The following is a 25,361-nucleotide window of genomic DNA, read 5'->3' on the forward strand; positions in this document are numbered from 1 at the left end:
GACCCCAAATGGTTAAGTCCAGTCAAAGGCGACTATGGGGTTGTGGCGCTCATCTCGCTTTCAGGCTGAGGGAGCCGGCGTTTGTCCACAGACAGCTTTCCGGGTCATGTGGCCAGCATGACTAAACTGCTTCTGGCGCAACGGGACACTGTGACAGAAACTAGAGTGCACGGAGACACAGTTTACCTTCCCGCCATAGTGGTGCCTATTTATCTACTTGCACTGGCGTGCTTTCAAACTGCTAGGTTGGCAGGAGCTGGGAAAGAGCAACGAGAGCTCACTCCATTGCGGGGATTTGAACCGCCAACCTTCTGATTGGCAAGCCCAAGAGGGTCAGTGGTTTAGACTACAGTGCCACCCGCGTCCCTTGTGGATGGTAGACAATCTCAACTACTGTGCTGCCCAAGTGACTGTAACAGCAACAACTGAATTTCCTGAGTTTGTAAATTGAGCAAATGCACCAATAGAAACTTCCATCCTTGGGTGACCAGCAGCTTTGGGGATGGGTAATCTTCCCCAGCATGCAGACAAAGGGATAACTTCAGTGGTCCCAATCCTTTCCCACTCCTGACAGCAGCTCTTTAACTTTGAAAACAAACACACACTCAGCTGTTTGAAATGCCTTTTTACACATTTCGTGTATTGTCTAGCTTTACCCCCAAACTGACGCTAAGAGCATTACGTAGAGAAGACTCAATATAATATAACTCTGCTCACCAGGGCTCCACTGCTTAGCAAGATCATGAAGATAATGAACGTCTCAAACCAGTTATGCTCCACAATAAGAAAGCATGTCTTTCGTAAGTTCCACCAAGACTTGCCCCACCCTTCTTCAATGCTGACTTGGCAGCACTTGAACCGCTGAACGCAGCCTGCAAATGTAAAATTAGCACAGGTTTTCCGAGAACCGTAACATTTCCTTATTCCTTTTATAAAAAAATAATTAATTAATTCAGCTTCGTTACAAAAAAATAAAAGGTCAAAATAGATTATTTCCCCAGCGCTGTCATAATCATCAAGGACATTGCTCTACAAAATATTTTTATTTGTGGATAATACCTTAAATTTTTCATAGATAAGACCCTGTAGAATAGTATTGCTCAGGGAAGAATATTTAATTCTCTAATAAAAGGTTGCAGCGAAATTTGCTGCAGTCAGAACACGCACCGGCAGCTCCCTATCAACTGGTCCAAGAGTACCCTTCAAATTTCTTAATAAGACTTTTAAGAGATCAGCTGAAAAAATCTAATAATGGTTATTTTTATTATATTCCTTAAGACACTGAGGTCCAGCTCCGAAGGCCTTCTGGTGGTTCCCTCCCTGCGAGAAGTGACGTTATAGGGAACCAGGCAGAGGGCCTTCTCAGTGGTGGCGCCCACCCTGTGGAATGCCCTCCCATCCGATGTCAAGGAAATAAACAACTATCTGACTTTTAGAAGACATCTGAAGGCAACCCGGTTTAGGGAAGTTTTTAATGTTGGATGTTTTATTGTGTTTTTAATATTCTGGAAACCCAGCCAGAAGGGCAGGAAAGAAAGAAAGAAAGAAAGAAAGATTATTACAGTGGTACCTTGCAAGACGAATGCCTCGCAAGACGAAAAACGCGCAAGACGAAAGAATTTTCCGTTTTTTAAGTCATTCTGCAAGATGAATTTCCCTATGGGCTTGCTTCGCAAGACGAAACGGTTTGCGAGTTCTTGCGAGTTTGTTTCCTTTTTCTTAAAGCCGCTAAGCCGTTAATAGCCGCTAAGCCGCTAATAGCCGCTAAGCCGCTAATAGCCATGCTTCGCAAGACAAAAAAACCGCAAGACGAAGAGACTCGCGGAACGGATTAATTTCGTCTTGCGAGGCACCACTGTATTAATTTCAGGAAATGTTTAACTTGTTTTTGAATGTAAAAAAAAAAAAGTGTAATTAGGCACAGGAGCTCCGCTTAACCCTAGGAGCTTCTTAACTCTGCTGGATCTGCGAGAATGTCCCAGAGTGATGCCAAACTGGGGGCACTGAGATAAATTAATAGCCTATCTCACAGCAGCTGCCTAAGCAGCAGGGGTCTTAGGGGGCACTTTGCTGAAGGCCCCCTCAAACCTGAAGTCAGCCCTACCAAGGAAGGCTACGCTGCAGAGGTAACATGCCCTGAGTGGATGCCATATTGTTAAAAGGTCCATTTTGCCCCACTGTGTTCAAAATCACCTTCTGTGAAACATGCGTCCGGATCCAGGTATTCTTCTGGTGCTTCCACAGGAACCTCTTCTGCCTCAGGCTTTATATCAATGGTACTGCCCTCCGACGAACTCGTATCATCCAGTTTCTTGAACAATGGGAAAGAACATCACACATATATTATGAGCCGGGAGAAATGAAGAGCTCCATTTTTTAAACAACGTTGACATTCATGCCAATATGCAGCACAGGAAAGAAATAAAATAAGAATAAAACCCTTTCCCAGTCTAACCCCTGCTGAATATCGGCCCATCTTAATACGGCGGAAGCAGGAGGCCCACTAGCTAAAGTGGGGCCCTTTAAATGTCCAGCTGTCCTTTCTCAACAACAAATTTTCACTGTATTTTGTGTTGAATATATGCTATATGGCAATTTATGGACCTAATAGGTATCTAAAGCCATTTGCACATAACAAAATATGTACATCACAGGAGCCTACACAACACAGAACACTGTTGCTGTATGCAGGTTTTCTTTTATCTGTTTTTTATCTTATATTTTGGAAATATACATCCAGTTTTCCCCCTTTAATTTCTTTTGGAGGGGCCCAAGAGAGTGGGGCCCTAAGCTACAGCTTGTTTAGCTTATGCGTAAATCCAGCACTGCCCAGGAAGATATTTCTGCCTTTTTAAAAGTGGAGAAACATAGGCAGACAGATTGTGGTGTTAAGCCAAGCACACAATACAGAGAGCTTAGCATTCTGCTCCTGTGTAGAAAGCCTATGAACACATGAGGAAGTGACAGACTAGAAAGAAAAAGATTTATCTCCATTACATGATACATGATGGATCTTTGGGCTGATCCAACAGGTTCTTTGTATGTTCTTATTATGAATGACTTAGTCATACATACAACCCATGAAAAGTCTGTGCCTCCTTTGTTCTCATCTTTCCAAACAAAGTAAAGAGGACCTACTTTATTTGCACTGAGAAGATTGCTGGCTGCAAAGCCTCGCGCTCTGGCCAGAAGGCCAAATTTGCTTCCCTCTTGCAATGCAATGGGCCGCCCAAAACAAAGGCACGAAGGCGCGGCCTATGAGCAAGCAGGCTCCGTACCTCTTTGCTGCCATCGGGGTCGGTGTCACTGCTGAAATCTTCCGTGTTGAGGTTCTCAAAGTCCGACTCACCCACAGCTATGGGGACACGGACGGTGAGGTTAGGGTTGTTGATGAAAGACATGTGGTCTTCATCAATGATGTACTTTTCCACGCTGCTGCCAATGCCACTGGTGGTGCCATTGCCGTTCTTCTGGTAATCGATCTCCCGGTTGATGTCGGCGCCGGTGTGGTTGGCGATGCAGTTCATCTTCTTGTCATACAGCTCGTCCAGTGGCTTCACTTCATCTGCCTCCCGCTGCTTGAAGTGGGTCTGCACAAACTCGTGCATTCTGATCTTGGCCCAGGCAATACCTTTCTTGATCCGGATGACAGAGATCTGCAAGTTGTTCATCTCGCCGTCATCATCTGTCGCTGCAAGGTTGTCTGCGCTGAAAGAGCTCAGCAACAAGGCCAAGAACAGGTTCAATACCTGCAGAAGCAGAAAAAGGTCTGTAAGACAAGACTCCCTCTAGCTACTTTTTGCTCAGTGAATTGACAATATCGTCCTCAAAGTGCATCCTTCTACTTGGTGGCAGTGGGCCTTGCTCTGTTGGCTCCTCCCATCCCAATTGGCTCCTCCCATCCCAGAACCATTTCCTTCCGCAGCCATTCATGCCACCTGTTTAGCTATTTATTTATGGAATGTGTATACCACTTAATTGTAAAAACCTCCAAGCAATTTGCATTATAAACAACTGCAATTATTATGTAATAATCGGTACAACAATTTGCTTATTATCTTCCCTTTTCTTTTTGTGTCATCTCGGTTAGATTGCATGCCATTATTTTAAATTGTAAAACACTGTGAATGCCTTGGCATGAATGTGATATACACATGTAGTAAATAAATAAAACATGAGCACACATAGACAGCCCTGAGCTTACAGACAGCCCTGTAGAATTCCCACGTTTGTTACAAAGAAGAAATCTGAAATGTTTTAATTAATTTGACCACACCACATGAGCAAAGCCTTGCAAGTTTTTTGTTCTAAATATGGTAGGAAAGGGTACTGGTTAAAGAATCTCAGAAAGCAACAAGGAGAGAAAGCAAACATTGAGGATTTTGACTGAGGAAAGCATTTGTGCTGCAGTCATTATTCTTAATCCTGAAAGTTTCCTGAATGTGCGGTAACCCTTAGCATTGGTATGTAAAACATCTAAGCAAATAGGGAATATTAGCTGCAGAACCTGCCACGGAATAGAAACAGTGAGTTCTTGTCCCAGCCCATTACAAGACAGCCATCCACTTCCCACTCAAAAGCAACCACAGATAGATATTTACTGACCACCAGATTTCCAATGACCATCACCATCATGAAGACAATAAGGCACATGGCCTGTCCTGCCACTTCCATACAGTCCCACATGGTTTCAATCCACTCCCCACACAGTACACGGAAGACGATAAGGAAAGAGTGGAAGAAGTCGTGCATGTGCCATCGTGGAAGCTCACACTCGGGGTTGATCTTGCAGACACATTCCTTGTAGCTCTTGCCGAAAAGCTGCATCCCCACCACGGCAAAGATGAAAACAATGATGGCTAGCACCAATGTCAGGTTTCCTAAGGCACCCACCGAGTTGCCAATGATTTTAATCAACATGTTCAGGGTTGGCCAGGATTTTGCCAGCTTGAAGACCCTCAACTTGAAGATGTAAAAAAGAAAGAGAAATAGAGATAAAACAGATATATGATTAATGGGAACCCAGATTTTAAAAGAGAAATTGATCACAACATACCAAAGGGGCAGTGTTCATATGTGGTGTACCTGCGAAAAAGCTCAGGGATTTTGGGAAATGATGCATAATGAACTGAAGAAAATGTTAAAAGTGGTTACTCCTCAAAAACCTGAAGCTTTCCATCTAGGGATAATAGGGATGGACATCCCAAAGAGGATGATTAAACTATTTATGTACGCAACAGCAAGCAGCCAGAATCCTCTATGCGAAGAAATGGAAGGAAGGAGAAGTTCAAATCAAGGAAGAAATTAATGGGCTATATGCAGAAATGGCAAAATGAGACGACAACAGTTGTAACAGAGGAAATAAGTATGAGAGATATCTATGCTACATAATGCAGCAGATAAAAGGGGTGGGAATAAAAACATATTGGAGGTAAGGATGGGAAGTCAAACCGTCAAGGGAAATATGTACAGTGGTACCTCTGGTTACATACGCTTCAGGTTACATACGCTTCAGGTTACATACTCCGCTAACCCAGAAATAGTGCTTCAGGTTGAGAATAGAAATCGTGCTCCAGCGGGGCGGCGGCAGCGGGAGGCCCCATTAGCTAAAGTGGTGCTTCAGGTTAAGAACAGTTCCAGGTTAAGTACGGACCTCCGGAATGAATTAAGTACTTAACCTGAGGTACCACTGTATTAAAAGTTGAAGTTAATTTGTTAAAATTTCCAAAATTTAATAAAAATTCAGTACTGTACAGTGGTACCTCCGGTTATGAACGGGATCCGTTTTGGAGGCCCGGCCGTATCCCAAAAATTTTGTAACCGGAGGACCGCTTCTACACATGCTTGTGCCACTGCAGAGCACTTCTGCACATGCATGAAGCGCGCAGAGCATTTCTGCACACCTGAGAATGGCAAACCCACTTCCGAGTTTGCCACATTCACAACCCGAAGGTTACATTACCCGAAGGGGCCACTGTATATATAATAAAAGAAATACTGATCATGAACTAAACACTGAATGGGAGATTTCTAGAGGCAGAGCTGTCAATCTATGGATTTTAGCTGGAAAGTCAGGATCTGCAGATCGCCACTAGCTGACTTAAGAGCATCAGGCCATTGGTCCACCTGGTACAATATTGTCTATAGTGACTAGCAGAAGCTTTCCAAAGGTTTAGGGGGGCAGGGATGAATCCCAGCCCTGCCGGGAGAAGCCAGGGACATTGAACTGGAGATCTTTTGCATGCAGAGCACAACCTCTACTACTCTACTACCCGCTTTTCAAACAGACAGTCCCTTCATGTCCTCTTGACTAAGGCAGAAATCGTGGCAAGAACCCTGCATGTTCTTGGAAGTGACCACATAAGAGGTGCAAGCCTGACTGTGCTCTGCATTGGGCAGTTCACCCGCCACAATCACTTCCATGCTCCAACCCAATAGGATCCTACTGCTAATCCTCACTGCCATTTTTAAAGAAAACCATATGCTGAGAGTGCATTTGGGATATTAACTGCTTCCTGAAATGGACTTGTTGCTAAGGTCTGCATGTAACCTCTGCAGTTGTTGCTTGCAGCAACTAGACTTCAGATTCTAGCTATTTAGAGGCAAATTTAGGCAGAATAAATGGCAATTGAAAGGGGATAGAAACCAACTCTTGGACACGGAACAAGTCTTTATTTGTAATACTGGCCAGTAAGGATTTGGCAATTATTCCTCTCGTGGACCTTTGCTGTGGGTTCTGATATATAACCTTATTTAAAAAGTTGTATCGGGTGAAAGGAGAGGAAAAGTGCAGTAGAATAAGCAAATAGTACCAATCGGAAAGATCGCAACACCGAAAGCCCTTCCACATCTGCCAGCATCAGTTCCAGCAAACTGAGAGAGACAATAAATCCATCAAAAATGTTCCACCCTTCTTGGAAATAATAGTAGGGGTCCATTGCTATGAGCTTTAGGAACATCTCAGCTGTGAAAATTCCAGTGAAAACCTAAAAAGGGGGAAAAGGGATCAGAATGTTCAAAGGTCTCACTGAACTTGACTTAATACTTTTTGCCTTCAATTGAATTAATGAATGAACAGGCCACAGTATATCAGCAATTTGGATGAAGAGACAGTCTCCCCCCCCTTTTTTCCGTATAATCAGAATTTTTGCCCCACTGCTACTTTTTCTTAGTATTTCACTGAATTACCGTATTTTTCACTCAATAAGATGCACCAGACCATAAGACGCACCTAGTTTTTGGAGGAGGAAAACAAGGGGGAAAATATTCTGAATCCCTCTTGCTGTTCTGGCTTCAGCGATAGCTGCGCAGCCTGCATTTGCTCCATAAGATGCACACACATTTCCCCTTACTTTTTAGGAGGGAAAAGGTGCGTCTTATAGAGCGAAAAATACAGTACCTCAATTCCAAAACTGGCAGTGGCACCAGCTAGAGCCCCCAAACTCTAGATACCTGTGGGCAGCAATGGTTGCCTTCTTTTATTTATTTAAATATTTATAAGTAGGCCTTTCTAAGTCTATCCTGATATTCAAAAGTAGCTGGCAATAATTCAAGTCACTGTTCAGTTTATTGGCTAGTTTTTCTAATAAGGCTGTTTCCCATACATAAGGCTGAGTTCCCATAGGCACTGGGAACATTTTCACGCTTACCAGGTTCCCTACGGCCAAGACATGCTCAAACTGTGGGGTCATGGGATGGTGCTCCATTGCCATGAACAGAGTATTCAAAACAATACAGATCGTAATGGCTAAATCCACAAAGGGGTCGAAGACAATCAAGTTGACAATTTCTTTCAGCTTCATCCAGTATGGGTGGCACTCCCAAATAAGGAAGATGTTGGCAAATTTGTACCAGCAGGGAGGGCATTTTCTTTGGGATTCTTCTAGTTCTACAACAAAACAAGAAAGTGGGCAACTTTAACAAATTAATGTAGACACGCCCAATGAAATTTTATGCAAGGTTTAAGTCATTCTCAATTTGTTGGGCCTTGCAGGCTGTTATGTTTTAGGTTTAAGAGGTGGTCACATTTCACAAACAAAAGGAATCAGGACATCTGCAGTGAGACAGGAAAACAAGCTATGCGTGCATAATTAATCTAAGAATCCATAAAATTAATATTTGGGGGTGGAGTGGAATAAAGAAAAAAATCTGTATCTTAAATCATGTATATGTTACATTTTAATCCTGACCTTCCTTCAAGGAGCTCAGGGCAGCATGCAGAGTCTGAAAAGTAGGGTCTATGCGATCTTAAGAACAACAACAACAACAAAAATGTAGGATGGTTTTTAAAATTAAAGCATAGGAAAAGGAAAGACAAATACTAACTTCTGAAGTGGGTAATCCCTTGAGCTAGTGGGCACAGGACCACAGCTTTCTAACACACATACCTTCTACAAGGGTATTTGTGATTACTGTCATTATACTGTTGGTTCGGTCCTTCCTTCCATAGGATGCATTCAGCTGGTCCATTGATACCAAGAGTGACCCAGTAGCTTTCTTTTTAATCTCCACCTCAGTGGTTCCCTGCAAAATCCATTAACATCCCGTTAGTACGGCCTCTTTCATGTCGGCGCGGGAAAATGTGATGGGCTCTCAGCTGCAAAGGCAGAATTTGTTTTGAGTCAAATCTTTATATATGTGGAAGATGGTGGTTTTGCCAGATAATAATAACCTGTTATAAAAAATGAGGTCTATTCTACTTAACACCTAACTTTTTAAAGTCAGGGATATTCTGAAGCGCATTTCAAAAACTATTGCAGTGGGTGGAATTCGGGTGTAAAAGGAACTTAGATGAAAGGCTGCAGAAAGCTGATTTCACATTAATGCACAGGATAGAGACACCCTGTATAATATTTTATGAGCTCTTTATTGGATATGTTCATCTACTCTGAATTCTTCAAGTTCTGCTGCTATTCCAGCCAAATTTGGAGTCCCTGGAAATCACATTAAACAAAAAAGTTGGAAGAACATGTCTTCTGTGCCTACCTTGATTGTCCAAAAACAGCACTAGCTAATCCTTTAATATGGTTTGTCTAAAGCTGACTTTCCCTTTGGCTATTTAATTGTGACTGGTAAACATAAATAACTGAGAATCTACTCCCTTCTATGCTTCTTTGTAAATGGGAGCAGGGACAGACCTATGGAACGACAAATGCTGTTTGCTTCAATCAAGCAAAACTCAGCATTTGCTGGGTCTGAGCATATAGAGGTTTGAAATAATATATTTACTCTGTGAAAAGCCTGAATGGCTCATGTGGTCTCTCAGATGTGATGATGAAGATTAGGTGTTTCTATTGTTTAACAACAGAGTATAGCCACTGTCCCAAAGAACTATCGGATGACAGGCTTCACGCAATACAGATATGTATCTTAGGTTGCCTTTCATGCATGCGTCATGCTAAAGTTAACAGTCTGTAACATTTCCATGCTGTTAGAGGACCAAGTCTGGAAAGAGCACAGTAGACTAGCATGCTAACTAGAGAAAGTGGTAGTAACTGAAGCTGAAAGTAACTAGGAAGGGTTTCAAACATTCTTAAGGAGGGAAAAAAAGGACTGGGAAGGAGTACTTTCATTTAGTTTGCAAGAACCTAGAGAAAGAGGGGTTTTGTTTTTTTAAGGAAAAAAAAGCTTGGAATTTAAGGACACAGGAATAAGGCTTCCGATGTGCACTTTGGCCAAAGACGGTGATGCTATTCATAAATAACACTCACCCTGGAGCAACTTCCTTTGGCCATAATGGGAGCAAGTGTGTTTAGGGTTGGTGGCAATGGTTTTGGCTTACAGGTGACCCTGTATCTTTTGTTTGCCTATATTCTCTGGCATAGTTCTAACCTAACTGAGCCAGTAAACCTGAACCTGGGCTGTATCAGTTCAGATTAAAAATGGAGAGGGTGTGTCAGGGAACTGCCATCGGAGAGTCAGGTGGTGGAAGGGCTCAAGGAGGCTAGGAGAGCTTCGGATGCGGAGGAAGGAACCAGTAGGGGGAGAGGGAGAGTTCCTGCAGAAACTCAATCGGAGGAATGGCTCCAAGATGTTTCCAGTGAGAACAGCGGAGAGGGCTCAGGACCTCCGCTGGGGACGCCCACTCCACGGAGGAAACTGTCACGCAGAGAATCCAGAAGGAGAGTTTCCGTCAAGGAACTCTTATGTTGGCGTAAATTCCGGAAACGCCCACTGACGGATTCTGCCAGCGATTGAGGTAGCCACGCACCCATGGCTCCTCGGACTGGGAAAGTTTAGGAACTGATGGTAAAGCTTGGAGGATTTAAACGCTTACGCATGAGCAGCCCCCTTTTCCCATTACAGGGTGCAAGATGGGGGTGCAGGAGGATTTTGATTGGTCCTGTAGGAAAAACCAAGCCTCGCCCCAGCTCCTGTTCCAGCTATTCATATATGGGGAAATTCACCTCAAGGCCTGTCACTTCACACAAACAACTGTCCCCCATGGAGAAAACTACAGTCTCTTTGACATCTATGGTTTGTTTTTTGGTAGTATTCAGTGATCTGAAGTCTCTGAAATGGTGCAGCTCAGTCACAGGTTTACTGCTTTTGACTCTGCGTGGAGAAAGTATTGTTTCTCACTACCCTAGAAATTCCTAAACGATTTGGGTTGTGTGTGGGGTTTTTTTTGTAACTTCTTTTTACACTAGAACTTGCCTTATTCATCTCGTTTCTAAAATGCGGACTGAGATGTCCAAAATAAAAAGCAAATAAACAGATAGGATATTAATATGCCAAGCAAGATTTATACAAAATTAATCCTAATTGCATGAGTGGGATTAAGAAATTTCTGGCCTAGCCCATTCACGCCCAGATGTTCCTGCACGTTTTGAAACTTCTGAGGGATTTGATTTAGCAAACAGTGTACTTGATCACTTCTCATTCCTCAAAAAGATACATAATTTCTTTCCAAGCCATTTTTTCTTAGAAGCCAGAAGAGAAAAGAGAAGGCAATATGTGAGTAGGTTAATCTGGGAAAGAAGGGAAAGTGAAGAAGATTAAGAAGCAGAGGAGCCTGGGATAAGGGTTCAGACTATAACATCTGTTGGCTAGACAAACCAAGTTTCATTCCGTCAAAGGATCCATTTTGGCGGCATACAGGAAAGCAGAGAGAAGGGTGGGCCTCCATGCCTAGACTATCTACTCATTGACTTCCTTACGCTGTCATCAGTAGCTGCCTTATCTATTTTCACCTCAGGCAGAAGCCGTCCGCTGGGTATGTTGGAGGTTGGGCCACCAATCAGGGAGACCACGCCGTTGCAGTCCACGGTGCTGTTCCGCTTCATGTTCCGTCGGATGCTGGGAAAGATGCGGGACGATCTGCTCCCCTGGCTGTAGCCGCTGTAACCGCTGTAGCTGCTTTTCCTCTCGTGGCCCCGGATCGGGATGAAGAGGGAATCCCTCCGGCCCTCGCTCTCTTCCACTGTGCTGTGCTCGTCATCGGCAAATTCGTTTTCTGAACCCGGGTCGCGGAAACCTCTCTTGAAGCTGAAGATGCTGCTTTTGCTGTTGTGCCGGGAGAGATAGGGAGATCCTGGGATGCTGAGCAGCGACTGGAAGGAGAGAGGAAGCAGGAAGATGGAAGAGGAATGCGGACAGGAAGCTATAAAGCACTAGCAACAGGCAAAAACATAGAATTTACCGCGCAATCGGATGAAGAAGAAAAAAAGGGGGTGGCGGCGAATTCTCCATCGTGAAAACGCTAGAAGTTGGTAGCAAAGGAATCAGCTGATTAGTTTCAATTAATATATGGATTTAATAGCACATGTCACCCTCCACTGCTTCGTGGTCCTCATTTACCCCTTGGATCGCCCAGAGAAACCCAAACTGCCATTTACAGTGGTACCTTGGTTTACAACCATAATCTGTTCCAGAGGTCCAGTTGTAAACCAAAACAAGTTGTAACCCCAGGCGTGCTTTCGCCAGTGGGGCCTCAAAGAAAAGAGAAAAGAAAAAAAGGGTTGTAATCCAAGAAAATGGGTTGTAATCCAAAAAAAGGGACACTTCCAGGTTTGACGTGGTTCTAATTCAAAATGGTTTGTAATCCCAAACGGTTGCAAACCAAGGTACCACTGTATGTATCTCTACATATTTAGATAGATAAAAGTCTTTGGTAGAAAATGTCTACAGTTTTGATTTGACCAATACATGTCTCTCCTCCATTAAACCAACTCTTTTCAACAAGTTTTCAGCCTCACCATGGGAACTAACTGCTCTGAACATGTCCCCTTTGGGGTATTCATGGATTGTTTAAAGAGCAATAGGGACTTCTCTAGAGCACTTACTACTTTCTCAAGACAAAATAACTGAACACCTTTGCTTTTTAGCAACGGCATGAAAACAAAGAGAATGTCCACCAAGAGATGCAATGAAGTGGTCAGTCAGGCAACTGATTGTACCAAAATTGATCTGGAATGCATTTGATAGTTTGCAATCAAAGTTTTTCAATGGAAGGTAATAGGCAATAGCCAACTAAGTTTTGCTCAGAGTAAACCCATTAGAATTAGCAGAGCAATGTTTTACCTTATGCCTAAAGGTGCACTCCTCCATTGTCTCCCAAGACAGACGGATGCAAACAACATTAGCCATGTCTTAATTTCAGTGTGTCTACTCTGAGTATGACTAAAGTTGCATATAACCCAGTGATTTCTTTATTTTGGAGAGACTGGTGCTCGGTTTAAGCAGAGGCAGTACAAATGAAGTGGAATATGGCATTACTTCCATTCCACTTTACAGGAAAACCTGTCTTCCTGGCATTTTGAATTACATCATTCCAACTGCACCCCCTTAGTGAGGGGTAGGAATGAAGGCTGGCGGGCAGCTTTAAGGCGCAGAGGCAGCTAGGACATATTGTGCCAAACGCTGATGTATATACATGTCTGCAATATAGCACGAGAAAGACTGAAAGGATGAAAATAGTGCTATCAGGGAAGGTGAGGAAAGACTCCAGTCCAGCCATTCCTCTGAGACATTCCACCCAACACCAAGTTTTCACTTGCAGGGCCTGCAAACTGTACCTGGTTCATGATGGAAAGTTTCCGCCCCAACCTGTTGTCTGGCAAGCGGAAGACCTTCCTCCTCATGCCATCTTCCGACTCTGACTTAAACACCTTCTCAACATCTCCCTTCTCTTCTCCTTCCGACAGCTCCTTCTGCTTCCGCTTCTTCCTCCTGTTTCGCCTCTCCTTGGCACTCTTAGAGCTGAGCTTGGAGATCTCGGAAGAGCTCTGGGACATCCTTCCTCCGCCATCCTCTTCCACAGCATCTTCTGAGACTGTCCCTGCTGAAGTGGCCATGGCTGCAGCCTGCAGTGGGGGGGGGGGGGAATAGGAAGAACCAAGATAACCAAATTGAAGCACCTTGCATGAATTCCTTCAGCCTCTAAACAATGTGATTAATTAGACTCTAGCCATGGAGAGAACAGCAAACTCTCCAATTTCCAATGGAACACAGATTGGATTATGTGTTTATTATTAGGATTACATTAGCCTGTGCTCTCTATAAAACGAGAAAGCACAATATGGTGGGGCACATTAGGGAATAACCTGAGCTTCCTCCTGTTGCTTTTTCAGCTGTTCCAACATGGCCTTGAATTCTGCCTCCTTCTGCTCTGCCTCTTCCAGTGTTGCCTGGTTTTGTTCTTCATAGGCCATGGCCACCACAGCCAAAATCAAGTTTACCAGGTAGAACGACCCAACGAAAATAACCAGGACGAAAAAGATCATGTAGGTTTTTCCCGCTGCTCGCAAAGTCTGCGAAGAAAAAGAGGTCATTGTGAGGTTTCCTATTTTGGTCGCTGAACCCAAGATTGGTTTGTGGCATGTTAGTTGTTAGAAGACCACTTGAGGTGCTGCGAACCCCATAAGGCAAGCAGAAACCCAGGGGGTGTTGAGAGAAACTTTTACCAAGCAAAGGGTAATTTGAATGAAAGTACCCCCTTCCTCCTAGGTAAAGGACCCCTGGATGGTTAAGTCCAGTCAAAGGTGATAATGGGGTTGCAGAGCTCATCTTGCTTTCAGGCAGAGGGAGCTGGTTTTAGACCACAGACAACTTTCCGGGTCGTGTAGCCAGCATGACTATACCACTTCTGGTGCAACAGGACATCGTGATGGAAACCAGAGCACATGGAAATGCAGTTTACCTTCCTGCCACAGTGGTGCCTATTTATCTACTTGCATTGGTGTGATTTCAAACTGCTAGGTTAGCAGAAGCTGGGACAGAGCAACGGGAGCTCACTCCGTCACGGGGATTCGAATCGGCGACCTTCCGATCGGCAAGCCCAAGAGGCTCAGTGGTTTAGACCACAGTGCCACCCATGTCCTCTTATGTGCATGTGAAGGTATGACACCTCTGCTCATGACCGATGCAGTAGTAGCTACAGCACTACTATGTGAAAGGGTGTGTCTTTTTTTCTGAATGCTCTTTGATTTTGTATACGTTAACCATAACATCTCTCCTGTCATTGCTTTCCTAAGCTGAAAAAACTGCAATCACTTTTTGCCTTTCCTAATAGGAATCCCTTCTCTCTTTGGATTCTTTAGAAATATTGAGGTAACCAGAACGGCAGCATTTATGATGCTGCTGCAGTATGTACAGGAACATGGGAGTTCACGTATTGCTGGGCTGAAATATCTGCCCTAATTATTATTTTTGGCCCTTTGGTGGGGTAGCATGAGGCAGAAAGGGTAGGAAAAGAACAAACTACTTTTGTGGGAGGATAAAATCTATTCATAATTGGTGGCAAGGGACTCCCCATTAAGAGAAGAGCCATAATGGCTGGTACTAATTGTCCTCTGAGACAATAGTAACAATTTCCTACCTATTTGTTGGTTTGTTTATTGCCTTTATACCCCACCATTCCTCAAGGTGGAATACATGTTCCTCTTCCTGCCCATTTTATTTTCACAACAATCCCGCGAGGTAGGCTGGGTTCAGAAACTGAGACTAGCCCAAGCTCACCCAATGAGTTTCATGGCTGAGCGGAGATTTGAACCCTGGTGTTCCAACTCCTAGTCCAACGCTCTAACCACTACACCACGCTGACACTTTACCTTACAATGTAGCATTATTCCCATGGGCCTGAAGGAAGGGGGGAAGACAGCTGTTCCCTTTGGCCAGTAAAAGGGAAATAACTAGAAACCTCTGCCGCATCTTCTCAAAATGGTAAGCCTTCCCTCCTGCCCCACCACTCTCTGAAAATGTAAAAATTACCAAAAAAAGAACCCTGCAAAATATGGGGTGGGTGGTTTATGATTCCAAACTTACAACAAAGCAACACAAAGCAGTCCTTGTGTACAGAGGGAGTATCAGCTTCCTGCCTCCTTTCTCCATCTCTGTGTACCTTTTTTTTTTTTTAATAACCCACATGTTCCAATCTACAACAGGAAGGTATCATTTTAACCATTTTCGCTTAGGGTGCAAAAATGTCTAAGACCGGATATTTCAACACTGCATATAATATTCTATCCCTTCCCTGAAAACCCTGCTGCCATACCTATGGTCCCTCCCCTTCCACTCATTTGCACTTTTGTGAGCAACACCATGCATATGTTTTCTATCCATCAGCACAGGACAAAGGGAATCTACAAAGCTATAGCGCAGGCAGATCCAGCTCCCAAGAGACTGTGATCTACTCCCAGTATAAAAAAACTGGTGGTGATCTACTCATTGTCATTGGAGGGAGCAGGAGTGTGCATGGGGTAGGTGGATTGCCCAGAGTTGTTGAGCATTTTTGGGGAGGATTGCATACAGTTTTTAAGCTTCCCACCCCCATAACTTTTTGTACACAATAAGGATCCCGTGATCTACCTGGATCAGCTGGAGATCTACTGGTTGGACACCCCTGCTATAGCACATTGGTGTCAGGAACTGGGCAGAGGAGGAATGGCGGAGACCGCCTCCCCAACCTGACCCTTCCAGGGAGGAGGAAGATGAAGACAGTATAGATTTACAACAAGGGGTTTGAGGGAGGTCACAGCTCAGAGGCAGATGAGGAAAAAAGTTGGGAAATAATGGGAGAGGAGAAGGCAGAACCAGAACAACACCTGGCTGACATGTTGTCATTAGAAAGCATCCCAGACCCTCCATCTCCCAGAACTCGGTGAGCCTTAAAAATAGGAGAGCAAAGACCTCAAAGACAAAGCACCCGTAGAAGTAATGAATGAGGAAGTGGGAGAGATGGGGGGGGGGGTAGAGATTCACTTGAGACAACGCCATTATCCAAGAGTTAGCTGGGTTCTATAGCCTCTCTCTGTAAAGATTGACATAAAAAAGGACGGTAATAAATTTTCCTTGTCTTTATACTTTCCTGGGCAACTAGCCGGGAGCCACTGACAGCACCCTGACAATTGGGCTGGGCTGGTGTAGATGGTTCTGCATTCCCTATGTGTGTTGGTATTCTTTGTTTGGTCATGGCACACACAAACTTGCAGTCACCTGGAGAAGGAAACATGGCCACTTTGATGCTCCTTCCATTCTGCTGCTGCCCTGTTGCTGTGAGCTAAACCATGGTTTGGCTCAGTGTGTCATCTGAACCTAGGCTCGTGGTTTGCCTTGCTCCAGACACCCCACAAGCTGTAACCAAGGTTTGTTCTTGGCTTACGGCTTGTGGTTTGTACGAAGGTGACATGCAAACCATAGTTTTCGGATGACATGGAAACCATAGTTTAGCTCCCAGCAGTGGGACTGGAGAAGCAGACCTCCTCTCTGGGAGGCCATACGCCTGCATATTTGTATTAAGCCATAGTTTGGCTTAGGGTTACATTCAAGCTGAGCCAGTGCAAGGAATGCTTTGTACTCAGCCGAATCGCAGCTGCTGTTTTGATGCTAATTCATTTGATGCCAGAAAACGCTTCTGTCATTTTTCACAGGCATAATTACATACAACTGCACCTTTCATTTTTTTTCCAGACCGCTAGGTGGCCCCTGATGCAGGCCGAAGGAGACTCTTCACACATAAGTAAAGGATAGGAGATGTAATACTTACTAACTGATACAAGTTTTCCCAGAAATCCTGAGTCATGAGGCGAAATAAGGCCAGGAAAGCCCAACTGAAGGTATCAAAGCTGGTGTAGCCATAGTTTGGATTCCTCCCTGCTTTCATGCATGTAAAGCCCTCGGGGCACTGGCTGCAGACAAGATGGAAGAAATTTAAGCTAGTTGGCATGGTAGGAGCTATTAGACCAGAAAGAGGAAGACTCACGGTGAATGCCTTCGCTGCCCCCAATTCAACAGTCTGCTTTCAGCAAGCCTGATGTTACTACTGTATTGTGTTGGTTCCTTACTTGAATTGTAAAAGTTTCTCATTTAAACTCTTTTACCTTCTATCTTTGTGTGTGTGTGTGTGTGGGGGGGTGTTATTAAAGATTTCTTGGTTTACAAAAGTATGTGCTGTGTCTCTATTTCCAAGTTACATTTTCTGTAGGCCAGTTTCATTTGTTGAGACATTAGGGTTACATTAGAAAGAAAGGGGGGGGGGAAGAGGTGAGGTGGAGGGGAGAGTGGTGAGTGGGGGTGGGGAGGGATGGGAATGTTTCTAATTTTATTTAATGTATGTGTGGGGTTTTGTGTCAGTGCCGTTTGTGCAGGTTCTCTTTGCTATTCGCTTGTGCTCCTTTGGTGGTGAGAGAAGTTGGGGTTGGCCTAGGGTGTGTCTTCTCGTTTGTGATTGGCTGTGATGAACTTGGTTTTCATGTGTGAGTGGGGTGTGTGTGTGTTTTTGAGTCAGGTTAGCCATATTGATTCGTATACTGTTGGTGGATTCTTGTCGTTGTCTTGTTGGGCTGTGTATGTGATAAAGGGGAGCCATACCCGGGTAAAGGCGTCTTCTTCTGTTTGTCCCCGTGTCAGTTTCAGTTTATTGGTTAATTTTTCTAGTAAGGCTGTTTCCCATACTATTTGGTACCATTGGTCCCTGCTTACTCCTGACAGGTCTCTCCAGTGTCTGGATATGATGTTTCTGGCTGCTGAGAGTAGGTGGGTTATGAGTTCTTTGTGATGTGAGTGGACATTATTGTCTTTGAAGATGTTTAGTAGGGCCAAAACAAAAAAACTAGTAGGGCCAATTCTGTAACTAGTAGGGCCAATTCTGGGATGATTTCTAATACTTGCTTAGTTATTTTACATATTTCTCATATGGCTGTTGTCCAGAATGGTTGGATTTTTGGGCATTCCTACCACATGTGGAGGTATGTGTCTGTGGAGGTGCACCCTCTTCAGCATTTTGATGAGGTTACTGGGCGTATTAGCACTAATTTTAAACTCTGTTACCTGAATTAAATGTATATTGTTGTCGGACCTTGCACTGGAAACCTTACAGTGAAGGGCAGGTCAGAAATCCCATATTAAGTAAAACAAATGTGTGATGGAAGAATAGACTTTCTGTATGACTTCATGGATTTTCTTTACATCCATGGAATAATTTTATTACAAGAGTGATTCATTCACCCATATACAGTCCCATCTGTGCAATTCATAGGCAAGTACACAAATGTAGCACACAAATGTGAATTTCTGGAATGCTAAAACAAAACACAAACTTGAATTGAACTGGCAGCTTCTGCAGCAAAAATCAAGAGTTCACAATAGAAGCACTTTTGATTGCACTTGCCTCTGCATAAATACTGCATAATTGTTCTGCAAGTGTTAACCTGCATATTCTCCAGCAAACAACCACACAGCAAGGCATTCAACCAGTGTGGTTCATAGATGGAATATTGCAGTTTAAGATGCACAGGAATGGGTACATCAGTCAGGATTGGTTCTGCTGGTGCATCTGTGCAGCCCTGACCTTGCATTCTGCCTTGCCCACTTCCTTTCTGTTGGTTATTGCTGCAGCTCTGCCCTACAGGTTGAACCACTCCTGGTATCAGCACTGACCTATCAATGCTGATGTGCTCACATGGTGGAAAATTAGGATTGTAGACAGCCCTCCCCCAAGCTTGTAATACATCCACACATTTTAATAGGCTAAAAATCAATATATGTAGGAATGATTATACCACTTTGCCTGAGTTGGGGCAGTTATAACAATCTGGATCGGGCCTAACACGTATTGTTCCCTGTTCCAACACTGAAGTCCATTGTGTGACTCTTAAGTGGACTTGGGTGAAAAAAGAAGGTAGAGTCCAAGTCCTGTATCATGTATAAGCTCTGTGCACATCTGCATGTCTGCTTAATGTATACTTTAAGTAAGATACAGTAGGCGTCGCCATTAAAAAAAAGTTAAATAGTCGGGAAGACTTAAGGTGACAAGGTACCAGGTAAACCAATTGCTTTACAAATGAATTTATTTAAGTACTTTTGGAGTGCAATCCATACCTATTGACTTTTTCTCTCTTTCAAAAGTAGTTTGTCAAATTGAGAGAGACAGAGATAATCTGAATTGAGAACTTACCCTGCGTCAGAGCTGTTACCGCACAACAAAGGATCAAGAAACCCAGGTAATGTGTAAAAATTGGCTACAGGAGGGAGAGGGGGAGGAAGAAAAATAGAAGAAGGAGAAGAAGAGGAGGAAGAGGAAGAAGAAGAAGAAACAAGAGCACAGTCAGTTAATGTGATCCACAAGCTGGGATATTAGCATTTCACAACCACAGTACCATGAGTGCAAGGTCATTTGGGACTTTACTATTCCACAGCGCAGGTGTTTGGGTAGGGAGGGCAGTTGTCATATGATTGAATTATCCTCCCACTTTGCAGAGTATAATTCTGACACTCTGTATGCTAGCGCGATAACAACCGCTTATGTCAATTGCTACATGAGGCAGGTTTATTCTCTTACAGGGATATGGAATTCCTAAGTATTTCCCCCCCAAGAAAAAGTCATTATTGAGACTTTAATTTTTTAAACAAACACCCTTTGCAAAACTGAACAAAAGATTATAAATATGAGAAGAAGAAGAGTTTGGATTTGAGATCCTGCCTTTCACTCCCTTTAAGGAGTCTCAAAGCGGCTAACATTCTCCTTTCCCTTCCTCCCCCACAACAAACACTCTGTGAGGTGAGTGGGGCTGAGAGACTTCAAGGAAGTGTGACTGGCCCAAGGTCACCCAGCAGCTGCATGTGGAGGAGCGGAGACTCGAACCCGGTTCCCCAGATTACGAGACTACCTCTCTTAACCACTACACCACACTGGCTCTCATGAAGCCCAATTCATAATAAACACTGGGGAGCAGTCTGCAGGGCAGTTTTTTTGAACAGATAATAAAAAAAGGACTCTACACAGAACCAGATTTTAAGTATCATGGCAAAAGCACAGGGGCTTTTCTACGAAAGGGAAAGAGGGAAGCATACAGTGCAAAAGAGAAATACTGGTCAAAATAAACACCTTTCCTCCAGAGAAGAACCATTTCTGGCTTTAGTAACATTTTAAGTCATGACGGTTAACCCAGCACATCTCACAGCCATAATTATTTAGACAGAATTGTGCCAGGAAAAACCAGCCGCACACACTTACAAACATTGTTGGTGTATTCTTCCCAATCAAAGCCCTTGGTGCCATTTTCCAGGTAGGTCTCATTGAGATCAATGGGCCAGATGACACACTTGTTCCTTAGATTCCCCATGAACAGCTGTAGCCCAATTAAAGCAAATACGCTGAGGCAAAACACTGTCAAAATCATCACATCTGACAGCTTCTTCACAGACTGGATCAGGGCTCCCACGATGGTCTTCAGGCCTGAGGAAAGGGAAAGCAGTCTTGGAATTCCTGTGGAATCTTAGCAAAAGTAGCTACCTATGGGCTACATACTACATTTTCTTGACAACAGGGAAGTCAAGGAGTATTTTGCTATGGTCCTCTGCCCACCCATTCCACAATAAGTCAACTGTATTGCCTTCTGAACCTTATTTACCGGATTCATAGTCCTCACTATACAGGTATCGGGAATGTAAGAGGTTCATTAAACAGGGACATGTGCAGTTCCCTGGTCTGAGGGGAAGTTTTTCCTACGTTAAGGTGAGGCTGAAGGTTGGGTTACGTTAAGGGGATAGCACACAGTTAATTCACTGTCCCTGAACATAAACATCTAGTGAAGGCAGCTAGAGTTTGTGCAACTCGCTGATTTCATATGGTACCCTCACATGAAAGGGAAAATAAGTTTTAAGAAAATGTAGAGCTGGGGAGACTCAGTCTGCATTGCTGTGTCCCCATTCTTGGAGAATTTCCCTAATATTATATACTGATAAGAACAGCCGATTCAAAATCTTTCTCCCCCCACTGTGGAGAAATTAAAAACAACACAAACCATATCCTTTTTGCAGTTGTGGAGACTTTTAAACTATTCTCTGGTGGGGCATTTTGATTTTTTTTGTGTGTCTTAAAAAACGGGGAGGGTAGATCTTAGTAAAAAAAATAAAAACCAGCTGTTCCCAGTCCTAATCCTGGACTCCTGATTCAAATCCTTACTTGGTCACCAAAGTTCACTGGAGGACTTTGCGATAGTCACGGCCTCTCAGGGTAACCTATCACACATTGCTGTGGGGAGGATAAACTGGATTCATCCAGTGAGCTTCACTACACCAAACTAGTACTCACTTATTAATTATCACTGCTCTATTTCCAGAAAAAACATTGCTTTGAACCATTAGGGGGGGGAGCATAATCTTCCATAAAGATAAAATCAGTTTATGATAACGAACAAGGAAAATCTTTGAAATACACTCCATGCTCTGCCTCTTCTATGTGAAGCTTCAAGCAACATCTTTGCAAGATACAGCAAAGCACATCAAATGTATCCTCTACTATGAGAGCTTAGATTATAACTCAAAAGTAGAGCGTCTTTTATTGTGGGTCACAAGTTGTGATGAAAGCAAGCTTTGTCTTGTTCATGAATTTACCCAAATAGGCTTGGTACTTTGATGTTTTCAATGTGGGGATACCAATAGGGTTAAATGATGAAAGTATCACAAAAGATACCATAGCAGCAAGCAAGCATCGGAAGTATGAGGAGGAAGTTTCAAAGAACAACATATAACATGACTCCACAATCTCAGGTACTGGGGGGGTGGAGGGGAATCAGCCATTCTCCTAAACTATGTGGTAATAGTTTCTTAACATCCTGTTAATAAAGCCTTCTTGGATTGAATGCGCAGAAATTCAGATTATGAGGATTTGTTCCATTATTTCCCAGCAGCATCCAGAGCTTTGGGGGAACCCCTCGGAACAGATTTAAGGGGTGCAAAGAGAGAAGAGAGAAGGGGGAGTCCAGTTGCTCAAGTGAAAATCATTGTGCTGAATGGACAACTACTTAGTGTTGCGTATTACAAGTGCTGGTGACGCCACCATGTGTCTGTATGCTTGGAGTCCCCATAAATTACCAATGGATGAACTAGACCAGAAACAGCACTGAAGAGCACATGGAACAACATGCCTGCTATAACCTTTCTGAGTGATTTGGTAATAGTGCTAGAAGGATGAAGTCAGATAAAGAATGCACATTATTTTTTTGTTGTGGCCAGGCTTACACAAATTTCCATGAATTAATCTAATGCATGGTGGATTCCATCAGCAGTGGTTGCTGGAAGAGATGTAAAATTTCTGGAAATTTTGAAACCATGGGGGGGGGAGCAATTCCAGGGGGGGGGAAGCTGAATTTGAGGGGGGGGGATGGAAACCAGCAAAATGAACACCAGCAACATCTGGAGAACCAAAGGTTCCACAGGCATGCTTTGCCCTTTCACGCAGGTTTATTTCTTGATTTTATGTATTTCCAAACACAGAACAGTTTATTTCAGATGCTGCAGAAGATAAAGGAACATGAATGGGCGAGAAGCAAGAGGAATCAGAGGGTGTGTTGTGCAAAGGCCTTGCCATTGTGTTGCAGGAGGATTAAACTTGGCACAATCCCAAACTGCATTCCTGGGCCAAATACCTACAGTAAATATGTTCTGAAAGTACCTTTCCTACATCAAGCCATAAGTGTGTCTGTAGAATCAAAAGTTAGCATAGGAAAAGAATTTTTTTTGTCGAAATGCATTCTTGAGCTCCCTCAGACTTCTAGGTTTATTTTGTTTCAAATGCTTCTATCTGTTTTAAATCAATCCATTTTTCCTAGTCAACAACATCAATGAACACCCTCCCAATCTTAACTCAACAACACTGATTTTTAAAGTAACCCTAAAATGTGGTACAGCCAGCAACCTTCTAATCAAAGTAACCAGCTGCACTGTTTTCTCCCCAGCTAATACACCAACCCATTTAACTCACTCTCCTTTCCTTTAATTTATGCCCATTAGTGGCATCTAATGAGCCATTAAATGTTCTGACTTATTAATTTCTTGCTCCCCTCAATCTACCACTTGATCCAAGCATTTCCAGACAATTTTATTACTCCCAGTTCTGAAATTTCATCCATTTCCTGACTCAGAGCCCTGAGTCTCTTTCCCTCTCTAGCCCCTTGGTGCTTTCATGCAGCTGTAATTGATATTAACATCCCCCTTGTCGCTGCTTTCAAGCGTTCCCAAAGGGCTCCAGTTTATAAAGCTTTGGAAGGGGTGCTCATTCGTTCATTTTGTTCTAAGCTCATGACTCACCCCCTCCTCACTAAAGGCATTCCCACAAGTGACAATAAAGAGCACCTTCTGATCTATCCGGTGGGATTAAGGTATACAAATAAATAGCTTTTGTGGCAGTGTATTTTGCAAGCACGCTGTTTTGATACTCCAGTTCTGTGATGGATGAACATTTACGTCAAGCACTCGATGCACTATTCCTGTCACTTGTAATATACACGAGGTATCTAATTTGGCCCTCCAGCTGCCATCATTCCCAAAGATCACTATACTTTATTTTATTGCAATCTGCGTATGGGCCGCTCTTTTTTTGGACGGCTCAGAGCAGCTTGCAAAAAGCTCCTTGTGAGCCACAACCTAGGTATCGATCAGGTCCAAAATCCCTTAGCGGCAGCAGTGCCACAATATCAGTGCCTCTCAAACCATTCACTCTCTGACCACGCTAGCTGAGACGGGTGGTATCTGGAGTGCACCAGCACTGGAAGAGCAGCAGATTAGGGGTAGGCTGATATACAACGAGGAGGTGTAAGCAGCTGGATGAAAAGCAGCAATTAAACTAAACTAAATCAGTTTGAAACCTATCTTTGTCTGGCATCCAATACATCAAAGTTGGTGCCATGCAAGCCTCCTTGGGGGAGAGTATTCCATAAGCAAGGCATCCCAATTGAGACGGCTGCCCCTCTAGTTGCTACCATTGGGGGTATGGGGGAGAATATCATTAGGCATACATAGAGAAATGGGGGAAAGAATTTGTGAAGATGTCGTGGAGAAGTCTTTTGCCACAAGGGCTAGAAGCACACCAAGAGTTTGACAATCCCAGAGTGTAATGTCTAGCCAGAAGAATCATTCCAGGGGCTATACCCTGGTTCTGGAAAAACACACTCAATGGCAACCTTTGGCTTGTGTGTGGCGCAGCTATAGAAAGCATTGTCTTATCCATTCCTCGGTTTCAGGGAACATGTTGCATGTTATCACTATGGATTTTAGGACACACAAAACTCTACACTGGCATTTTGAAAGAACCAAATCTATACTGTGCCCCTTTAGGAGAGGTCAATCAATGTGGACTGCCTTTGAATACAGTCTATAGCCTAGAAGACAATTACCTTGGACTACAGCAGCAGTATATGACTAATATAAATACCGTCAATGGAACAGAGAACATAACCTTTCTAAAAGCTTTTTTTCCAGTGAAGTGATCATAGAACTATTCATTGTGACTGAAACACTCACTTCTGGGAAATGGGAAAAGGTTGATCTTACAAGTATTCAGCAGGCATTAGACAACGTGAAGCAAGCTGGATTATATGAGCCGGGCCCAAGCAAAGGCTGGAAATGTTACATCATGCACAGGATTCATATTCCAAGGCTAAGCAAAGCACATATGCTTCGATCCCAAATGTTTCCAAACATTTCCTCAAGCGAACATCGTGATTACATAACCAGAAAGGCCCACTTTTGCCGGCTTGTTTGCATGCTCTAGACCTCAGTTAACCCATTTCAGCAAGACATTAACTTACAGTGCATTTAACATATTTCTGCATACACCTACCCACCGAAAACTATGTTAACACATGAGGCGGAGGGATTAAGCTTGTTATTTTTAAACAAAGGAAAAGAGCTGCTTCATATGTTACATTGGGCTGCCTTTCCATTTCCATTAATCCACGAAAATGAGTTTTGGACCACAGAAGTCGCTGCTGCAAAGAATGGGTTACTAGGGTTTTAGCCTGCTCAGTGGGTTATCTGCAGAGTTCCCATGAATAGATGAGTTGCACGAACCTAATTTTTGTTGGTGGGGGGGGGCGCAATGTAACGTGTGACACAGTCCAAAATCACATAAAATATCTGGG

General features: G+C 43.5%; 1 protein-coding gene across 1 annotated transcript in view; it reads right to left on the bottom strand.

The window, feature by feature from the left end:
- The window catches only part of SCN8A (sodium voltage-gated channel alpha subunit 8), a 96,938-nt gene that overhangs the window by 27,624 nt on the left and 43,953 nt on the right, over nt 1–25,361 (bottom strand). The window contains exons 7-19 of the mRNA XM_083727357.1: nt 20,453–20,674; nt 19,394–19,457; nt 16,985–17,126; nt 13,545–13,751; nt 13,017–13,304; nt 11,193–11,552; nt 8,388–8,523; nt 7,650–7,888; nt 6,813–6,986; nt 4,606–4,962; nt 3,279–3,749; nt 2,194–2,311; nt 718–872 (exon numbers count right to left, since the gene is read on the bottom strand). Of these exons, the coding sequence (XP_083583483.1) occupies nt 718–872; nt 2,194–2,311; nt 3,279–3,749; nt 4,606–4,962; nt 6,813–6,986; nt 7,650–7,888; nt 8,388–8,523; nt 11,193–11,552; nt 13,017–13,304; nt 13,545–13,751; nt 16,985–17,126; nt 19,394–19,457; nt 20,453–20,674 (2,933 nt within the window). The remainder of the gene's footprint in view (nt 1–717; nt 873–2,193; nt 2,312–3,278; nt 3,750–4,605; nt 4,963–6,812; nt 6,987–7,649; nt 7,889–8,387; nt 8,524–11,192; nt 11,553–13,016; nt 13,305–13,544; nt 13,752–16,984; nt 17,127–19,393; nt 19,458–20,452; nt 20,675–25,361) is intronic.

The sequence above is a fragment of the Podarcis gaigeae genome (assembly GCF_964106915.1).
Source record: "Podarcis gaigeae genome assembly, chromosome: 2".
Classification (NCBI taxonomy): Eukaryota; Metazoa; Chordata; class Lepidosauria; order Squamata; family Lacertidae; genus Podarcis; species Podarcis gaigeae.